Below are 21,602 nucleotides of genomic sequence, written 5' to 3'. Positions count from 1 at the left end.
GTTATTTTTAATCCTGGGATTCAGTTCTTTGATTACATTTGTATTTAATTAATATACAGCTTCATGAAAGGTCCATTATAGTTTCTTAAATATTTAGTTCACAAAAATGCTACCATTCCTAATATCATAACAAATTCAGTTCACTTTTATTCCAAGAAAAAAAATAACCTCAGGGCCTCATCATTCAAGCATAGTCTGGTGGATATACATGCTTTTTAAGTTGGTTCTCAGAGACATATTGGTCTTATAGAATTGTCAGATTATAGTAGAACTAAAGAAGATGTTATACAGCATCAGACACTCATTGACAGAGCTGGAAAACTTAGATGCTAATGAATTCATTCACTCCATTGTGCTTCACAATTTTCCCTCATTAATACATAGGTAAAATTTTCCAGTGGGTTTCTGAACATAGTTATTCATTAGCACATCAGTGAAAAATGGAATGAATGATGTGAATGTTAAAAAGCTTACCTTTAGATTTTATGTTTTCCTGCCCTACTTAGCCATATGTAAGTCTAAATGTGGATGAGCTGGGATGCTTTACTTGAGAGCTGATGATTATGATGCTAGCATGGATGAAACAATAGTAAAAAGTCTCTTCTACAGAGGTTGATTGAGGAATTTCACAAAACTCATTCATAAGAATTGATCTTTCTGTAGTGGCTTTTGGAATTCCTAATAATGTTGCAAAAAACATTTGACAGTGTTTTTTTTTTATATAAACTTTGTTTACATGCCCTGGTTTGTGTGTTTGTCATTAAGCATTGTTCTTTCCAAGTACTGTGGGAGAGATCTTAAGGAATATTGATTGTATTAGTGGATGGTGGAAAATAATGTGAAATGAATATGAATAGCTTATGAAATACTATGGTAAAAAGTGGATTCTGTTTAATACTTCAGTAACAGAAACTGCTTTTTCTTTTGTCTATTTTTTTCAGTATTACCCTATTGATTTTTTCTAGACTAAGTTCCTATGATTTGATTTTAACATTTTTTTTTTCTATTGGCACTTCAAAAATATTCTGTGTAAAAGCCATTTTATTTTCTTACCAAAGTTAAATTCTTCTTTTAAGTCACAATCTGGATTCCTTTAGCTACCTAGCTTTATTTTCTAGTATTCTCTACCGATTGTTTGTCTACCCTTGTAGAAGAGACTTTTTACTACTATTTCAGGACGAGTTCTATTTCTTCCTGGCATCATTTCTTGGTCTCTGAGCTCCAGTCTCATAAACTCCTAAGTTACTTCTGTTTTCTACCTGTCATTTGAGAATTAAATCATGTGTGTCTCCATTTTGTGTTTCCTCAACTAGTTTATAACTTCATTATCATTTTTCTTTTATTTTTTGATTTTAATCCTTTCTGGCATATGGGAGAATGCTTAGTACTTTGTACTCACACTGCACTTTGCGATCTTGTAAGTACTGTGCCCTCTAAGTAATCTCCAGTTTTATAGTAGGAAAAAAAAAGCTTCTTCCTGAAGAAAGTGAGAAAGGAAGACAGACAGAAAGATAGTCAAAAAGAAAGGAAGGAATGGTAAGACAGAAAGGAAGGACCCCCCCCCCCCCAAAGAAAAGGATGAACCAGCAAGACTATTGGGGGAGAAAGGAAAAAAGCAATGATTTTGAAAATTTTAAGACTTTAGTTTAAAGTTTGAATTCACTTATTAGCTCTATAACCTTGGATGAGTTCTATAAGTCTTAGATATAAAATGGCAATAATATCTACTTGACTAGTTTGTTCTAAGGGTTAAATTATAAAATATATATGAAGGGCTTTTAGCATATTTTCTGCCACATACTAGATGGTTAACAAATGATAACTAACTTGTACTTTTCATGTGAAGAGTGAAGTGTAAAGAGCTGACCAAGGGTCATACAGTCAGTAAATTGTGGAACAGATTGAAACCAAAGGGGAAGTCCTTCTTATCCCAAAGCAATGTTTTTCAAATAAGGTACAACAAAATTGCTTGAAAGCCTTTTTTAAAACACTGAACCCATCCAGAGTTTGTGGTTCATTGGGTCTGGGGTAGGGTCTGAGAATTTTGTATTTCTTAATAGTTCTCAGTGCTTCTGCTGCTGGTTTAGAGATCACACTTTGAGAACCAGTAATGTATAGTGTGTTTCTTAGTCCTAGTTCTACGTAAGGATTTATCTGGGACATAGCTGTGGACCCCCTTCTCTCCAGAGAAGTCTGCTACCTCTGTCCTCTCTTTTTAAATAAAACTTCCTTTCTATGCTTGAAAAAAAGAAAAAAGAAATTATCTGAAGAGCTTCTAAAAATTACTGATGAAACCAGAACCTCTGTTCAGGTACCTGTCAGTTTTTGTTTTGTTTTGTTTTGTTTTTTTTAAACTTTTTAAGCTCTCTGGTGATTCTAGTGTGCAGCTAAGGGTAGGAAGTAGCACCCTGCCTAAAACCAGGCTCTTATAGTTTTCCCATAGAGCTGGGTACTAAGCAGAGCAGCTGAGACTGAGCTCTCCAAGATGCTCAGTGAAGTAGGCTATAGCAATGTCTTGTTTTTTGTGCTGTCATTTTAAACAATTGCTTCAGCTTAGACTTTTTTTATTATCTTACCTGTTCTAATTGTTCATGTATATTGTTTGCATTTCCACATCCATTTTTACTCTCAAACAGTGTGTCTTGAATGCCTTCCACAATATCTAGGGTGAATTTTATGTTAATATTTGGCAGAAGCAACTACTTAGCAAGAGTGTACTTGAAGTTTAAGTAAATAAAGGAATGTATCTAAAGAATTAATCACATTAGCAAGTTAATGTGCTTTTTTAGTTCTGATTGTGAATTTTTTCCTTTTTCCTGAGAATCTCTTAGAAATCTTATGTTTTGTTTTAGGGAACTCAGTTGTTGTGCACACAGGATATAAGTAAAAAAGTAGTAGATTAATTGATTAAAGGAGTCACTTCTGCTGTTTGAGTCTAAATATATACAAACCAGGACATGTAATCATTTACTGGATAAGAGTGAGCAAAATAACACAATTTCATTAATCTTTAAGCAGTAAGATTCTAAATCTCTGTATATATGATTAAGGTTATCATTGGCTATCACCCTTTTTGATACCTTCTTCTTTGTCCTATTGAGTCTTATTAAAACTTATGACTGATAAACTTCTATTAAAAGGTTTGAGATTTACCAATTGAAAAACTCTTACTTCACACTGTCACCTCCAATTGAACTAGGCCTGTTAAACACAGTATTTTGCAAAGGGAAAAAGTCAATAGTTGTTTCCTTAAAAAAAAATAATAATTGTAATTCATTTTAAATCATGCTAGAGGTGAGCAACTGCTATATACTACTAGATCTTTTGATAGTTGTTTCTTTAGTATGCAAATTTTAGATTTACAAAGATTTAGTGCTTTTATTTAAGAAATTTGCCTAGAGGCTAGAATGGTAGGCTTTAGGGAGATATCTAGTTTGGTGTGAAATAAATAGTTGTTAAAGGATCACATGAATGGGGTCCCAGAAGATGAAGTAGGGAACTGAGACAGATTGAGGAAAACTGTACCTCATTTCATTTGCCTAAAAATATCACTGAATTAAAAATGAAGACAATCAACAATGGCAGTACAATACAAATCAGTGAAAATAAGACATTTTCTGTGGATTTTGTGGAAAGTTTTGACATGGGAGACCTTTAAAGGAAAGGGCTTACTATATGCCTAACAAAACAAGCTGTGCTCATCCTGAAAGGTCAGCCTCTGAACTCACAGCTTTGGAAGGGAAGGCCCTCTCTTGACCAGGCAGGAAGGAGTAGGATACACTTGTGGTCAGTAAGTCACTCAGCAGCATCACTTCTGGTTAGCAAGATGACAGATGTCACCCTCACATTCAAAAGAAAAGGACTCAGGTTGCTATCTTGGGTTGGCAAGGTTAGGTATTTTAAGTTTGCAAGTATTAAGCAGATAACTTAATTGTTAAGACTTGTAGCTTTGGGGAAGTTTAAGAGGTAAAACAACTGCTTTGCAACACTGCTTTTCTGACATCTTTGGCTTCTAAATAGATTTAGTTTTCTTAAATGACTTATAATTTATTAAATATAGTTTTATATTGATAGTTTATTGGACTAATTGTTTAAATGCATTTATCTGTCTTTTTGGGTGTCTTTCTGCACTTTGGTGCTGAGATAGACCATTTGAACAAGTTTTATCCAGCATCTGAGATGGCCTCTGTGTGCATGTCTCTGTTTTTGTCTTTGGTGGTAGAGGTGCAGAGGACTGAGGTAACACTGGTGCATCTTTGTGGGATACCATTCTCTTTTATCCAGGCTCAAAGTCCTTAATCTTGTTAGCATCTAAGATTATGTATGTATGTATGACTAATATATTTACACAACTTTTACTCTTCAGCATTTTATTTATTTTTATTTTTGGACTTTAAGATTATTTTTTAAAAAATTAAAAAGTTGCTGTGTTCACTTGGTTCAAAATCAAAAAGTATAAAACCTTTTACCCCTAAAAGGGTATGAGGTCTTCCTTCCTATACCTAATCTCTTGACTCTCACTTCTTTTATGTACTTACAATTAGTTTTGTCAGTTTTTTGGTGTATCCTTTTAAAGTTAGGTATGCATTTATCACCAATGCTTTTTTCTTTGCCCAAGCATTTATTTATATATTTACCTTGTAAATATTGTTTTTTGGAATATTTTTGAAATATTGCATTTAAAATATAGGCAGTATAGTCCTATCATTAGGGTACAGTTTATTTCTGTTTTTTTTTTTTTTAAACATTGAAATTAGTCCAAGAACTGACCCCATGCCCCACTGCCCACACAGCTTTGGGAAGAAGTAGTACACAGAGGTCTTCAGAAGGTTCCATGGATATGGATCAAGGCCCCACATACCTTTGCTGTCTCAGGGGGCACGCATGTCATGTTCTGAGGCCCTTCCACTTCTCTGTCCATAGAAATGTTTTCTGTTCATGAGTTGTTGTCTTTTGACGTCTTAGACTGACAGAAGTCTCCTTTGTGTTCTGTAGATGATTTCATTCTTGTGCTCTCCTCCCTTCATATAGTTTTGCTTCTGAATTTCAATTTTCTATGAGTTTATGTTTGTAGTCATACGCGGTAGAAGCTGTATTTTCCTTTTTGTGATGCTGGGATTGAACCCCAGTGCTTTATGCTTGTTAGGTAAGCACTGTACTGCTGACTTACGTCCTGGAAATGTTTTTTAATCTGATTTTTCTAGTCCTAGTTGAGTATATAAGTGTAATAATACTGGGAATCATTTGAAGCTGCCCATTCTTTTGAATTTCACTTCTATCTAGTGGTGGTTGAGAGGATGAGATCTGGAGTGTGACTGCCGGGGAATGAGGTTTTGCTCTGTTGTTCACTGAGAACATGACCTGAACAAGTTGCTTAATCCCTTTCTCCTTTTAGTTTCCTACTTTGTTAAGTGGGAAGATAACAATATTATCTACTTCAGAGGTATGATGATTACATTATATACTGTCCTCATGTAATACATCATGTGTTTGCTACTTGAATTTTTATATGTTTGTGATTTTATTAGACTTTTGCAGGATATGATTTTAGTATTTTGACATCATAATTTTCAGTATTATTGTATTTGTTTAAAGCAGTTATTTAACTCTTGATTTCAGGACACAACCTTCTTATTTTAAACAGTAACTATAAATCCGTCCATAAGTTGTTTGGATAAAATAGTAGATTCTGAATGAAGACTATAGTCTAGTAAAATTTTTTTTCTCATTTTCTTAACATTATTGTTTGTGAATACTCTTCTCCACCCCCATATTCTTTTTTTTTATGTGTAGAGCAGTAACATTTTATAGAATAATAATGCAGACCACATACCTAAAAAAGGTTTTAGTAGCCACATTAAAAAGTAAAAAGAAATGTGTTTAATTAACCACTGTAGTTTACTTAATATAACTTATATAAATTATTAATTGAACATGTAATCAATATAAAATTATTGAGATAGTTCTCATTCTTTTTTTTTGCATTGTATATTTTCCATTTATGATACCTTTCAATTAAGAGTATAGCTGCATTTCAAGAGCTAATAAACACATCTGGCTAGTGGTATTGGATAGCAGTTATAGAGTCTGGACTACTTTTAAAGTTGTCTTTTTAACTTAGTGTTTTTTTTTTATAATACTGTACAACAACTGATAAAGTTAGTTGTACAAATAGGTAGATAGAAATTATTAGCTTATAGTTTTGAAGGAATCAGGAGAGAGGTTTGTATTTGGGCATGATCAGTGAATATATGGATTTAATTGAAGTTCTGAGGTCAGGAGCAGGATGAAACCCTAATACCCCTAAGAGTAAAGCCTTGGAAAATTTCTAGAAAAGGAGACTGTTGTAAAATAGAGAAAACCCATCAGTTAGAGGAGAACTATAAGGCAGTGGAGCACTGGAAACCAGTGGGAAAGAATTTCAAAGAGACATAGTTAGTAGAAGTGCCCCATGCCATAGTACAGTGAGGAATGAGAATGCACAACTGGTTGTTTTTTTCCAAACTTCGTAACTGCTTCAGTAAAGACCAAGAAAATCACTATGTATTAATTTGAGCACTGAATGGAAGTTGAAGTAAAGACAATGAACATACATTATTGTTTTTGGAAGCTTGATAGGGATAGTTGGTAATAAGTGTGTTATTGGTAGAGGAAAATGAGCCAGTGAAGGGGAAAAGATTGAAGATAGAGGTAAAGAAGGAGAATGAGGACTGGGGTTGTGGCTCAGTGGTAGAGTGCTTGCTAGCATTGGGTTCGATTCTCAGCACCACATATAAATAAGTGATTAAAATTAAGGTTCATCAACAACTAAAAAAAGATATTAAAAAAAGAAGGAAAATGATGGAGCAAATTCCTAGAAATGGCTTGAATAAATAATATTCAGGTAGAGTGTTCAGTAGTGGAAAAGAAGAGGGACAACCATGAGATAGGAGTTTAGATATTATGAAATGGGAGAATTTGTATATGATAGAGTAGGTTCTTAGTTGCAGATGACGGCTAGTTTGAGTTGCAGATAGCTGGGTGTTTAAACATACTCAGATATGTTATACGCTTCTTAATTTCTAGAAGTGCCACAGAACCAAACTTGACTGTTAATAGCTAGGAATAGCCCAAGCCAAGATAAACACTCAATGATTCTATTTTAGGAGACACCAAGTACTGTTTTCTAGGAATCATTTAGTAGAATATCTACACAGTTGTCTCAAAAGAACAAAATGCTTTCACCACAAGATTTGATCTTGTAGTTGTCCGCTGCCTTGATTTGGCTCACTTCTGTTTTCTAAATCTTCTATGACTTTGGTTGAACCTGGGTTCCCTGTGGAAGGCATGATGAAAGAATGTTGAAGATGTAGTTTTTAACTTTTAGTTTTTAGTTTTTACTCCTTAAATACAGGAGGTTAGTGCATGCTGGAAAGGGACTAGGGTCCGACTCTGGTTCTGGTTCTTGTTCGCTCATGAGTTGTAGTAAAGATGTCAGTTGGGGACAGTCATCTGAAGGGGTGACTAACTCGGTGAATCTGCTTATAAAATGGCTTACGTACATGACTCTTAAGTTGATTTTGGCTATTTGGCAAGAGGCATTTGCACCTTGCTTGTGTGTCCTCACAACATGGCAGCTGGCAGCTGACTTCTCCCAAAACGAGTGATCCAAGACAGCAAGGAGGAAACTGTGATATCTTTTTGGGACAAATGGTATTAATTCCACTGTGTTTTTCTGGTCACTCAGATCAACCTTGATGTGGGACAGGGGTTAATACACAAAGGCAAGTATTCCCTAAAGGTGAGGATTACTGGGACCCTTTTGGACTACCATACACCCTCTTTCTTTGGCAGAAGTTGATTATATTCATCTGTAGGAACAAAAGCCAAAATTCTTTTAATTGAATGGAACTTGGTGAGAATTTAGATAGAATGTGGTTCTTTGTGTTAAGGGTACAAAATATGTAGTATTGTCAACCAGTTTATTTAATTTAATTAAAAACATTTTTATTGGTTCATTATAACTGTACATAATACTCGGATTCATTGTGACAAATTTGTTCATGCATGTAGCATAATATGTTCAGTTTAATTCCCCAGTATCTCCCTTTTCCCCCTTTCTCCCCCTGCTCCCCTGTCCCTACTCCATTGGTCTCCCTTCTTTTTCTCATGGGATCTACTCCCTTTTCCCTTTTTTATCCTCTACTTTCCATGTATGACAAGAAACATGACCTTTGACTTTTCTGAGTCTTCAGCCAGTTTGTTTATTTGTTTAAAATGCTGTGCAGTGACTTATTCTCAGGCTTATCTTTTAAGGGTAGGATGTATCAGAAAGTCATTACTCACTCTAGGTGTGTGCATTTTGGAGTGGCAGACAAGAGTTTGTGATACTTTGCTTCCGTAATTCTTATCCTATTATTATCTCTGAAATTCAGATGTCTGAATAACTGTCCCCATGGTTCTTTCTTGGTCTCAATTGTCTAAGACCCTGACTGACTTAAAGAATTGGGGGGGGGGGGAGATCTCTGTGACATAATAGATTGTATATATAGGTCATTCTCTCATGCTTTGATCACATTTTCTTGTTTATTTCTTTCATATCATGTGTCACAAATTGAAGTGATATTGCTGATATACTTGTTTGTCTTCCTGCATCCTTCCACCGTTCCCCAAAATTAAGCTCCAACAGGGCAGGGCTTTGTTTGGCTTGCTCACTGCTGAATTTTCAGCACTGATGGCAGTGCCTGGTAGATGTTCAATGTTATTTTTGGAGAAATATACTACATGATCATTATTTGAAACAGGCCATTTTGAAAAGTAATTTTACCCTCCTTCTACTTGATTTCTACCTTATCAGCTTGCATTTATATATTTATTTACTACACACCCCAGTCCAGGATGTTCTCTGTGACTGTGAATGCTTTCCCATCTTGTTCAATATTGGTGCCTGGAAACTTCTCCAACATGATTTCTTTCTGATACAAGTTTTTTATTCTGACTCTGTGATTACTGTTAGAAATTTATTATTTTAAGAGATATGTTTGGCTAATTCTATAACTTTGTGCTATGTATACTGTTTGGGGCCACATTTCCTTTTGCTTTGATTGGTTCTCCTTTTGCTTTTCATATAGTCAGTCTCTCTCTCTCTCTCCCTCTCTCTCTCTCTCTCTTTCTCTCTCTCTCTCTCTCTCTCTCTCTCTCTCTCTCTCTCTCTCTCTCTCTCTCTCTTTTTTTCTTCTAGTTCTGACCCTGTAAGCTTTGCTATACTATACCTAAGGACATCTTAGTTCTTTTCAAGACTGTATAAGCCTTGCAGGCAACACGGGGCTGTGTGAGTTAAGTAATAGTTTACATCTGATATAGTGCTTTCCAGAAAGTAGAGCTCCTAAGGTATTTTTCCCAGATCAGCAAGTATCAGTGTACTTCTGTTTGGGATGAAATCCCCAAACTTGGACTGATTATCCATATGCATTTCAACTCTCCCCTGAGATTTTAAGCAGTTTTCAGCATAGGTTTTTGATAGTTTTTTGGATTGTGGACCTTCTTGGCAAATTTGACAAACAATTGACCTCCCTAGAGACATATCCATTTACATAAACTCACACATTTTATATCCGTCATCCAGGAGTACATAGACTTCTGAAAGTCATCCATTGACCAAGGTTAAGGATCTCTAATCCAAATTATTATTATTATTATTATTATTATTGTTATTGATTTATAATTGATTTGGGAAATCCTTGGGAAGACTGAAAAAGTTCTTACTAATTAAAGATAGTTATAGAATCACTGAGCACATTTCTATTCTTAAGACATTTTTTTCCCATCTTGTAATATCCAAGAACCAGACTAGGTAATCCAAATCATCTCTTGTCCAAGTCAAGATTCAGAATTCAGACTGGATTTATTTTTAAGTAAACTTAACAACTTAATTATGTTCTTTTTGATCTGGCAGGTACCTTTGCAAAAGACCAGATTGGACATCTGCAGAGATATCGGTATACCTGGTTTATCAGGTAAGCAAATTTTGTGTAATTTTTGTATCTTCATCAATTTAGTCCTTTGGCAGTCTGGGACATTCCTGTCATGTAGATCAGTAAGATGATCAACATTTATAAAGAGAAGGAAACAGTCTTTCTTAAGTTTTACCAGATTATTTCCCTGCTGCTTGAAGTCTGATTTCTTTATTTTTATCTCATTATTATTTCATATATTCACACTTCTATAATATATGAAAATTCCCCACTCCTCTTTTTATGTATATACTTTAGAGGTTGTGGACAGCTCTCATATTGTTTCTTGGTTGTTAGCCAAGTTATACACATTTAACTCCTTTAATCTTTCTTTGTAGTTGAGTTAGCTAGGCTGCTTTTCCCAGATTTCCCCCCATTTCATCTGCACCATTAAGGAACAGAGAAAGAAAGGAAAAAAAAAAAAAAATAAAGGAAACAGTTCATTGTTTGGCTTCTTCTACACGTTTCATTCCTTTTGCTTTCTCGTTTTGCCTCATATTCCTTGTTGAACTAAAGCCAGTCAGATGTCATTCTTTGGACCATTGGTAAATACATGAATGCCTTGCCTAAAACTATTGGTGTCCAATGTAGTAACAGCATAACCACTATAACCTAGAGCAAAGAAAGGAAAATGTAAAAGAACAGTGAGGATCAAAATAATGCATTCAGTTACGTGGAAGATTTAGGTATGCCACCCAAAGTAAATCATTGTACCTGAACTCTTTAACACAGCTTTTGTTGTCCTTAAGTATTGAACATAAGCATAGGCACTAAACTGAATAATAAGAGAAGCATGAATATTGTTTGAAGTTTGGCCACTATTCTTACTTGGTTTCTTCCCCATATTCTCACTCTCCCACTGCCTTTTCCAATACTGATCATGACTTGCTATCAGATTTTGTTGCCTTGAACAAAACTGGGGATCATATTGTGGGAAATTAGATAGGCGCAGGTGGTGAATGCTCCATGCCTCCATGTGTGACATCTAGGGTAAGTGCTTTAGTTTTTGCTATTTCTATAACAGTCATTGGTCTTCTTTTAACAGCTGATTCAGTGGAGATATGCAAGAGGAAGAAACTAGTAGACTTTTGATGCTATTTATCATCACTGTATTAGTTGTATAACTCCTCCCTTCCATCTCTGATTGGCAGGGAGAAGCATTTTTTTTAATATAATACTGAGCTTAGTGTAAAAATATGTCAGCATGGGACTGTCACGGTTCATTCTTTCTTTTCATTTGTTGTGTATAAAATGGACCTCTACCTCTACTTATCTTGTGCATTAGAGAGAAAAAGGTCATACTCTTGGAGATGAAGGCTTATTGGTGTTTTTGGTCACCAGATTCAGATAGTATATTTAGTTGAAGGTTGAAATAGCACACACTTGACTTTCTCGTTTGTTTTAGCTTTGCTTCTAGTACAGAATTGAATAGGATAGAAGAGACGGTTTTCCTGTTTGTATCTGTGGCAACTTTCTAGATGATTTGTGGTTTAATCCTTCAAACATTCTTTTTTCAGTCATTTACCATGTCTTTCCTTTTGAAGATATAAGACATTCAGATTCTAATATTATACTTTTCTTCTTAGATTATTGAATCTGGAGAAATAGGGTCAGAATAGCAGCTGATTTAGTTCCCTCTGTATTGTGACCTAAAAATTATAATACCTAACGTTAGTTCTCTCTCTCTTTCTCTCTTTTTTTTTTTTTGGCCAAATTTTACAGACTACCTTCATACTATCAGCTTTTAAATACGATTATGTGATTGTGAATCATGTATTTCTTGGTCTCTGGCCTCGTAAGTGGGTAGCTATATGATTTGGACCCTTTCTGACTTAAAAAAAAAATGTTAATGTCTCACATGGCTCTTAAACTGTCAACAATATTATACTTAACATTAATTGTGTTAGGCAATTGATACATTCTTTACCATAACTCTTGTTGCTTGGGTCTTTTCAAAATCTGTCAAAGAAAACAAAAAGCTAACCTGACTTTAAAGGGGCCAAAAAAAAAAAAAAAAATCACCCCACCCCATACTATATTATTCTTTGTTCTCTATTTGCATCAGAGTGACAATTCCACACTGTCTCAATTGAGTCAGTCTAGCACAAAAATAACAAACAGCCTGGCACTGCTATAGGCTTGCAGCCAAAATGTTTTGTGTAGCTTGGTTCTGGCAGTGGTTTTTGTGAGGCAGAGGGTCTACCCTTATAGCATCACTGAAGGAAGGCAAGTGGCCGATTTATTTCTTACACCCATTTTTTTCCCCTCTTGTCTTCCTCTGTCTCCATGAAGACCACCATTGTGAGGGGGGAAAAACATTTTTTTTCCCCTGAAGTAGAAATGTCATTCTCCTTACAACTCCCACATTTAGTAAATGGCATTGTTTCCCATAAAAGCTTGTGCTAAATTTGCCATTTCCAGCTTTCGTAGAGACTTCCTTTACAGTTGCATTTTTGCTATACTTTTCAAAAAGCCCCAGTGAATATTGCTAACTTTGGTCATGTTGACATTGTATTTTTGATTGGTTGGAATCTTGTCTTCTTCACAGCTTATTATTTGAATTTGAAACTTTTCAGTAATATTTACTTATAGGAATTTTTATGCCAACATATCTCTTGTTGAGACCCAAAAGTCTGACATTGTTTTCTATTTTTGTCTAAAACTCAGGGTCAGCTCATATATTTTACAAATTTAATACTCATTTTTAGAATGACTGATAAGTTTTGTTGTCAGATAAGCAAGTGAATTTCCATGAAAATAAGAGATGTGCCTTTAAATTTTATTTTTGAAATCAAACTGCAAGGTAAAACAGAAGTGCTTTTAAGCTTCCCAATTCTTATTGAATTATAGTTGGTGACCTACTGTTAAGAGTGCGAAAATGTGGTGTCATGAGTTTTAATGGAGATGATTTGGGCAAGATAGTAGATTTTCACAATGAGCAAGCATTCTGTGAAATTTCATAGAATGTTCTTCAAAATGTACATGTGTTTTCTGTTGTATTAACTAAAAACAGATTCTTTACTTTCAAAGGAACTATTTTAAAAATTAGCGTTTTGTAGTCAAGGTAAGAATAGTTATAGACAAATTTTTAAAAGAAGATTGCTATTAGTGTGATGGAATTTTACTTTAAAATTGTCAGTGACTTTTGGTGTTAAGAAAATTACTTTGAGAGGAAAAACTTGTGCTTTTTTGTAACAGTGTAACAAATATGCCTGAAAAGAAAGTATAAACAGTGGTTCTTGTTAGAATTATTAATGTGAAACATTTTTGTATGCCATACATATGGGGAAATATATCTACTATGGGTACATTAACATAAAACTGTGCAAAGTAACAGTTTTTCCCCCCTACAGGTTTATTTTTAATTTACAAAATGTTTTACAGTCATTAAAAGGATTTGTAAAACAGGTATATCTGAAGTATGCATTAAATAAACTCACCTGTTATTTTCCTTTATTCAAGACAGGTTCAGCAACATATTGAATCATTACTTTAGCAAAACAAACAAATACTCAAATTACTTTTTATGTATAATGCACTATGAATCCCCTTTTTCCCTAATGATGTCTTTTAAAACATGTACTTAAGCACCTTGTTTTATGCAGAGCTACTAAAAGGAAACTGGGTGAGTTATCTGTTAAATTACATTGATTGGCTCTTTTTTTTTTTTCTTAAATATTTTTAGTTGTAGATGGACACAATACCTTTATTTTGTTTATTTTTATGTGGTGCTGAGGATTGAACCCAGTCTCTCATTGTGTGCAAGGCAAGCACTCCACTGCTCAGCTCCAGCCCCAGCCCCAACCCCAGTCCCAACCCCAGTCCCAGCCCATACACTGATTGACTCTTTAGGTTAATATTTGAGTTTCTGAAGTATTAGTACTGAGAAGAAATGCCAGTGAAAGGTTTTTTCTTTTGGTTTAGGTAAATTCATGACTATCTCTCTTGAATCCTCTGTGGCAAAATCTGATAATATTAGAATTGATGATTAGACATAACATGGACAAAATCCTTTCATTCTGTATGCCAACATATATTGAATAATTCTTATTGCATACTTAATATTATTTATTGACTTTTAAATATGTGTTTTGCAGTGGTACAATTTTTATTTGCAATTAAGTCCTTTATTTTTTCATGGTGGGAACATATAACTTAGGAAATGCAACATGAATTGTCCCATTTACTTTTTCTAAGTACACATAGAAGCATGGGAGAAATATAATGTATTTGAGAATTATAATGTTTATGCAATTTTTTGGTAAATGCTGTTGAGTTTTCATTTTTTTGTATACAATAAATTCTATGCTGTTGTTTAATTCAAAATATGCAGTAAAAGCTATTGTATTTTATAGTGCATTAGTATATGATTTTTAAGAATTATGATATAGTAATTTCATCATTACATTTGTTGAAACATGAAAGAATAAATGTATTAGATAACAGAAAAATTGGATAAGTACTGTATATTATTTCAATTAGGATTTTATTATGTTAAGTATCAAGTTTGTAATTATATCTATTATTTTATTTCTTTTGAATTTCAGTGTAGCTTCAAACATAACTCCTGGGTTGGTGATTTGAATATATAGTTTGATGTCAAAAAAGTAACATGGTGTAACAGATAATGATTTCAAGTTTATGTGGTCAAAATGTGAATAATTTCCCTTAGACAAGTAATGCACAGATTAGTGTGCATTACTTCATAAAAGGATAATTATTAATTCAGTTGTTTGATTTTTTCCCTCCTAATTTTTGATACACTTTGATTTCTCCCATCCCAAGGTATTATATGATCATTCCGTAAACACTTAAATACTTTCACAAGTATTTCATGTTTTCCATGGATCTCACACTGCTCACTTTTTATCTATGTACCATATGAGTTCCCCTTTTCGGGTTTACGCTGCATATTTTAAGCTGCTGATAGTGTAAGTAGATTGTAAGGTAAAGTGACATTTAGCTTTTTGAGATAGTCTCATTTTTAGTATGAGAACAGGTTCTTTTTTTCCCCTCCCCCTGTCTTAAATCTTCTCACATTTCCTACTAAAACAATCTTACTAACATTGAACAAAGAAATTCAGGGTTTTGGCTAGAGCAGCAATTGAAATGCAACAGAAAGTGGCTACTACAATACAATTTTATTAATGAATGATCTACATTGGTTCCAGCTGTGTCCATGTGATTAGGCCTTCACCAGGCAACAATGGGTATTTCCCTATTGCTTTTATTTTATTTCCAAGAATGTGTCATCTGTTACATCAGCCCCTGCCAATATGCCCCTGTAAAAGTGTTTTTTTTTTTCCCCTTCTAAATTTTTGAAGCATACGTTGAATACCCACACATATCCCTGCTGAAATATTGTTTCTATTGAACAGTAGCCTAGATTTGTATGCCTGGTCTTGCATCCCGAAATCTCAGAATATAAATTAAAATAAATGTTTATTAAGTTTATTACTAAATTTTCAGAAGTATGGTTGCCTAGTAATGCTAAAGATAGACTTTTTGCTTTTACGTTTCCATCTTAATATTTTATTTCAGTGGTATAATGTGTTATAGAGGTGGACAAGCTTGCAGATTGAAATGGGGATCGTCCAGATTGTTCCCTTCCCTGGACCATATGGTATAGTTCTAAAAGCCTTTTGTACGCTGTCTGTTCAGTTTATTGTAAACTCAATCTTTAGTGCACCTAAAAAGATAACCAAATAAAAGTGGGCCTGAGAAAAAGGACTTTATATTATGTAAGGACCCCAGCTCTATTTAAGAGATAACTGCAGATGAAATTGAAGTTGAGATGATGTTATAAACAAGGGAACTTGTCATTCTCTGAATATTCTTTTGAGATCATATGGATTGTCATAGATTGTCTTTGGGAATACTGATTTTAAAACGAAAGCAGTTACGTTATCTAACTATACTTATTATCTTTCTTTATTCTATTCTTGCAGATTCAGAAAGAAAAGAATGTAGCTTTCATCTATCTTATAGAGGAAACCTCTGCCATGAGCAATGCTAAGTAATATATAAACTATGGGTTTTATACACATTAGGTTATTTTTTCCTGATCTCAGTGAGAATTTAGTTCTAGATAACATTTAGTAATTTCACCCTTTTAGCTTTTACCTATACACAGAAACAGTTGATGCATTTCTAGATTTTTTTTTTTTTTTTTTTTACTTTTCCTCACTTTCCCTACAACTTATTATGCTTCTGTACTTCTATTTTAGAAAAATAGGATAAAAAGTTACATATGCCCTATGCTGATTCTCGGTAAATTGGAATGAGTGATTTCTCCTGACTCCCTTTTTCTCCTTGCCTCCAAAGTAAGCCACTGTTAGAAAAGAACATTAGACATTACCCACTGCTTTTTGGCACAGGAGATTTGAAGTTGAAATTCTACCAAATGGGGGGAAAAAGCCTGTGAAGAATGTGATTCTTTACTCTGTCATTACCCTGAACCACTGAAAGGGTAACTGAGAGGAACTCAAATGTTATTGGAATGTGTAATTTTCCTTTGAATGGCCACAGTGAAATATATTTGAACAAAAAAAGGGCAGAAAAACTATATGTGGTGTATGGAGTTGATGGTGATTGAAATTAATGAATCTTTTCAACATTGTGCAATAGAAATTACCATAAGAACAGTATATATTTAAAATTTGTCCAAGAGAAGTATACATAGAGAAGGATTATTATCTTAGGGAAATTACTAGAGATAAGACATATATAGACTTAGAATAATTTAATAGATAGAGCCAGTTGTAAATTGTACACAAATATTTGTTGGGATATATATTTTTTAAGTTTGGAAAATTTTCAAAAACAGAATAAGTTATTTCAAGTGTATGTGGGGCCTTTCCTATTTAAAACATAATGTTATGTGATTTTTCATTTATTCTGAAGCAATGTTCTAAAATGCTCATGGAATTGTAAAATATACCCTACACTTTCAAATGTCAGGTCCCTCCTTCCTCCCTGTCTCCATTCTCTTTCCTTCCTTCTTACTTCTTTACCTTCAGCTATTGATTTATATGTGTATATTATTGTATATAAGATTGATATATTCCATACTATAAAAATGTTTTATAGGTTTGGGGTCTTGAAGATTCCAGTTAAGAAAAGAAAGAAAAATCTTGTAATGACTGTGTAACAAATGGATTCCCATGGAGGGGTTTGACCATGTTTATTAATCCAGATTATTGAAGATTATAGATAAATTGTAGAAATAAAAATTCGAATTATTTTTTCTGACTAGGAAGGACTAGATCATACCTAAATCAAGAAAGAAAGAGCTTTTGATAGTCTAATAATAATCTTTGTTGTTGCTTTCTTTTAATGGGAAAAATGCCCCTGGCTCCAAGTAGTAGAGAATCTTACCAATAGTAATCTAAATGAGTAAGGATTTTATTTGTCTCATGTCATAAGGAAGCGGAGGGAAATTGCTTCTTAGGTAACTGATGTTATCAGGAATCCAGGTAACATTTTTCTTTTCTATGATCCTTAGCACTGAACTTTTGCTCTTATTTGACTGGCGATTTTTCCACTTCTAGAAATTGTGTTTACTTTCAAGTAGGAAGAAAAACAAAGGGAAAACTCAGGTTTCTTCTGATAGGGAGTGTTCTCCTCTTTTTTTTTTTTTCTTCTCTTTTTCTTTTTTTATAAAAAGGGATGCCTGCTCACAGAGAGGACTTATATGTCTTACACAGAAGTGTATTACATAACCCTCTCTAGACTGAGATAAATGGTTTTAACGTTCCAGCCTTTATTCTGGAGAAGGCAAGGAGAAGGGGAGCTGGACCTACTGTGGAATGAGCTGTCTTGAAGCTATCTGTTGTATCTGCTGTACTTGCTCAGTTCTTTTGTATCCATAGCTGCTGACCTTTAAACTCTTTGGGTACTTGGTTTTTATAATAACTTGCCTTTTGGCTCTTTTTTGAATACCCAGCGTGTGTGTTTGTATGGTAATGTGTTTCTGGGTGTGAGGACAGAGAACCTTAATTGGGTCCTCTTGGTGTTTTATTACTTAGCACAGTGATCGACCCTTATTATCTTTTGAATGAATGAGTGGATGAAAGAAGGAATAACAAATATACCTGTTAAACTTATTGCTGTAAATCATTTATACATTCAAATAGTGATTTAGTATTTTCAATTTGCAAAGCGTAGTAGACTAAATCTTGTAGAATTTTTTTTCCTATGTGATTATCAGTGTAATGGTGTCAAAGTTATTTTAAGTAGAAGATATTCTGTTATGAGGATCATAGGAAATTCTCAAGATGGTTTAATATCAGTGTTTTTTGGGAGTGAGTATTCCATGACTAAAAAGAAAATATGGTTTATTTTTTCATTCTGTGCCTATACTGTTGTTTAAACAAAGATGTTTTGTAGTATTCATATTAAAATCTTAGTTTTTGAAGAAATTGTCAAGGTGTATTTATTCATAAAGCAAGTAGGTAATTTGATAATTTATATTATTGATGTTTATTTACAAGAAGGAGTTATAAGATCCTTGGAAGCCTCATATGACTAAGGGAATACTAAATTAGATTTTATATTAGATGGCATTTTGGGTCTATTATTTCTTTTAATTCTTAGAGTGATAGGTTCATAGTTTTTAATACACATGCAAATGGTTATGTACGGTTGAATTTCACATTCAAAAGAAACCTTAAGAAGTTATCTTACATTGGCTTGTCTTGCCCTAAATTGTCTTAGAAGAAAGCTGGTTACCTTTTCATTCAAAAATTCCAGATAAATTTTCTCAGAATCTAACTTGGTAGTGTAATCAGTGTCTTACAACTCCTCTAGTGTCTAACTGAAATTCTTTGTTATATTTTTATGCTGTTTGTTATTTTGGCCTCAGAGGACAAAATGAACAACTATCTACTCTCTCCTATACAACATCCCCTATGTAACACTATTTGAATAAATTCTTCCCTTTTCATTCATGTTGGCATGGCAGTTGGTGCCTTAATTAATAAAACAACCTGTGCATGGGTAGAACTTATCTCAAACCAGGAAATGTATTTAAGTGCCTGGAACTCAAATTTTCCAACTGATCAGTTTATGCTTACTGTGAATAAAGGAAGTCTTTTTAACATTCAGAAGCAGTCCAGGAGTATAGTTCCTACATAATCATAATTTAGGCAAGATAGTTTCCTAGATTTGAAGTTGGATATTCATAGTTGTCTTTGGCCCTTAAAGTAATATTTTGGTCATTCTTTTGGAAGTAATAATTTATAGACTAACACTATGCTCTTAAGAGTATTGTATGTAAAATTTCAACCTTCTCTTGCTACTTCACTTTTCTATTCTCAGTGATCAGTGTGGTATACAACATATAGTAGGCAGTTTGTAAATATTTGCTAAGTGAATTGTTTTAGTATCTCTTGGCAGTGCTTCCTGATGTAGGTAACTTTGTTCCTTGTATTTCCCCATTTATCTTTGTTTGTTTTATGCTGTCCAGTAAGCAGTCATACTTTGTGTTTTATTTTTAAGTTTTGCTGTGTTAATCTTTTTATTTAATGGTATTAGCAATTATTTAGGACTTCCTTGAATACTGTAAATAATGCTTGAACAAGTTACTATGTGATGGTACTGCAGTTTTCAATTAGGAATACCTAATTTTTAAAATTTTCCCTCATAAGGTAAGGAATTATTGTAGCCTATTGATAAGGATTCAGAATATATAATTGAATGCCTCTTGTGCATATCACTTTTTGCTGGGTTATGAATATATACAATTGCATGTGAACTTTGCAGCTAAGGAATTGAAATCTGGCTGGGAAGACATGTATATATATATATACAATTATAAGAGTTTTCATGGTAATTTCTCTAATTGGGGTAAAAGCAATGTGTAGGACATTATAGAGGAAGGAGTAAATAAAGCTTCTGAGTAACTTGAATATTGGTGAGTGATTGACTACTTCATAGATGAGTTGGAATTTGCATGGGGTCTTGAACTACAAGTAAGAGTTTGACAGGTGGTGAAGGCAAAAGTGTTGAGAAAGAAGGAACAGCAGCAGCGGCATGTGCAGGTGGGAATGTGCATGGAATATTTGAAAAATTGATGAGGAGTCTATTGTGTATGGGGTAATGCTATGTTTGGTGGAATGACAGGAAATTGAAGCTAGAATGGAGCTTGGAACCAAACTATAAGGATCATATTTCTTGTTAAATGTTTTTTTCTTTATTTCCCATAAAAATCATAGGTTTTTGTATAGAAGACTGATATTTAAATACCTGTAAGTTTCTGAGGAAGAATGGAAAACAGGTTAATATTACTATAAGTAGGGAAAGCACTTAGAAGGCAGATATGTAATTCAGGTTGAAGATGATGAGGGAGTGGGGTTGGGAGCCAGAAGGCCTTGGGAGAAAGACCTGATACCAGAGGCCTTAGTGGGTCGGCTTTAAGCTCTGTGGTGTTGTGATTTGCTTAGTGTTCAGCAGTGTCTTACTCCCAATAGAGGGTACTTTCCAATAGTGAACCCTCCTTTTATCTACATCATTTTGGCAAATTGTGGAACATGTTTTTGGTCCCTGAACCTGAGAGATCAACTGTTTTAACCTGAATTCTGAAGGAAAACAAAAGGAGTAAAGGGTTGAATGGCTGTTGAGTGAGCTGAGGGCATGTTACATTTTTTTAGCTCTGCCTTGTCTGGCTCTTAGTTCACCTTCTTGAAGTAGAACTTGCCATTGGTCAGTTGAGACAACTCAAATGTCTTAGAACATTTATCACTCTATTACAATTATATGAGGGTGTAAGGTCAGAGACTATCTTTGAATCTTCTTAATATCACATAGCATTTAGTGTGAATTTTAAAATATAATCATTTGATAAGTTTTTGTTGAATAAAGCAAATTTGTTTATGCTTTACATTTATACAGACTTCGTACTCTCTGCATATGCGGTGTACATTCTCTCAGGATCTTGCTGTCCCTGCTGCTTGGGTGGCTTTAGCTGCAGATCTGCATAGCCCCTCCCTCTCTTTAAGATAGTTTATGTTTAGATGTTGTATCATCATTATTCAGATGTTGTCTGACAACCCCATATAAAATACCACCTCACCCCAGCCCTCAGTGGTCGCTATCCTCTATAACCCTGCATTATTTTTCTTCAAAGGTACTTCTGTTTGACATATATTTGTTTGATGATTCCTTTTTTGCTCTAATTAAGAAGACATTGCTTGTGATAAGAGGACCATTTGCTTCATTGCCTCATTTATCCCACAACACCTGAAATAACAGTGGGCAAACACATAGTAGGCACAGTAAGCAAAGTTTAGGCAAAAAAGGACAAGAGACATTCCTTCTCAGGTTTTTTATAGGTTTATGCAAGCCATGGTATTGCTGTTATATGTTTTATGGTTGCAAATCATTAATATTGCTCCCAGAGAATAAAAACAAATTCTATTTTCTATAGATTGCACCCATGAAATCTAATTATGGATTAGTATTTGTTTTAAAAATATTTGAATGCTAAGCATATCCAGTCAGAAAACACTTTTATTATCCATGCCAGCTTAATTTTTAAGGCAGTGAAATGGAAGACTGTCATTTCACTAAGCAACTTATTTTCATTTATGAGAATGGAATATTTTGAATATT

General features: G+C 34.0%; 1 protein-coding gene across 16 annotated transcripts in view; it reads left to right on the top strand.

Annotated features, from left to right (window-relative positions):
- The window catches only part of Gtdc1 (glycosyltransferase like domain containing 1), a 399,059-nt gene that overhangs the window by 82,209 nt on the left and 295,248 nt on the right, over nt 1–21,602 (top strand). For all 16 annotated transcript variants that reach the window (XR_007107717.1, XM_047544995.1, XM_047545003.1 and 13 more), the window contains one exon: nt 9,935–9,995. Coding sequence is in view for 8 of the 16 variants with exons in the window: in XM_047544995.1 (XP_047400951.1) it covers nt 9,935–9,995 (61 nt within the window). In the remaining 8 variants the exon portion in view is untranslated. The remainder of the gene's footprint in view (nt 1–9,934; nt 9,996–21,602) is intronic.

This window comes from Sciurus carolinensis, chromosome 3 (genome assembly GCF_902686445.1).
Source record: "Sciurus carolinensis chromosome 3, mSciCar1.2, whole genome shotgun sequence".
NCBI lineage: Eukaryota > Metazoa > Chordata > Mammalia > Rodentia > Sciuridae > Sciurus > Sciurus carolinensis.
This window is presented reverse-complemented; position numbering and strand designations above follow the sequence as displayed.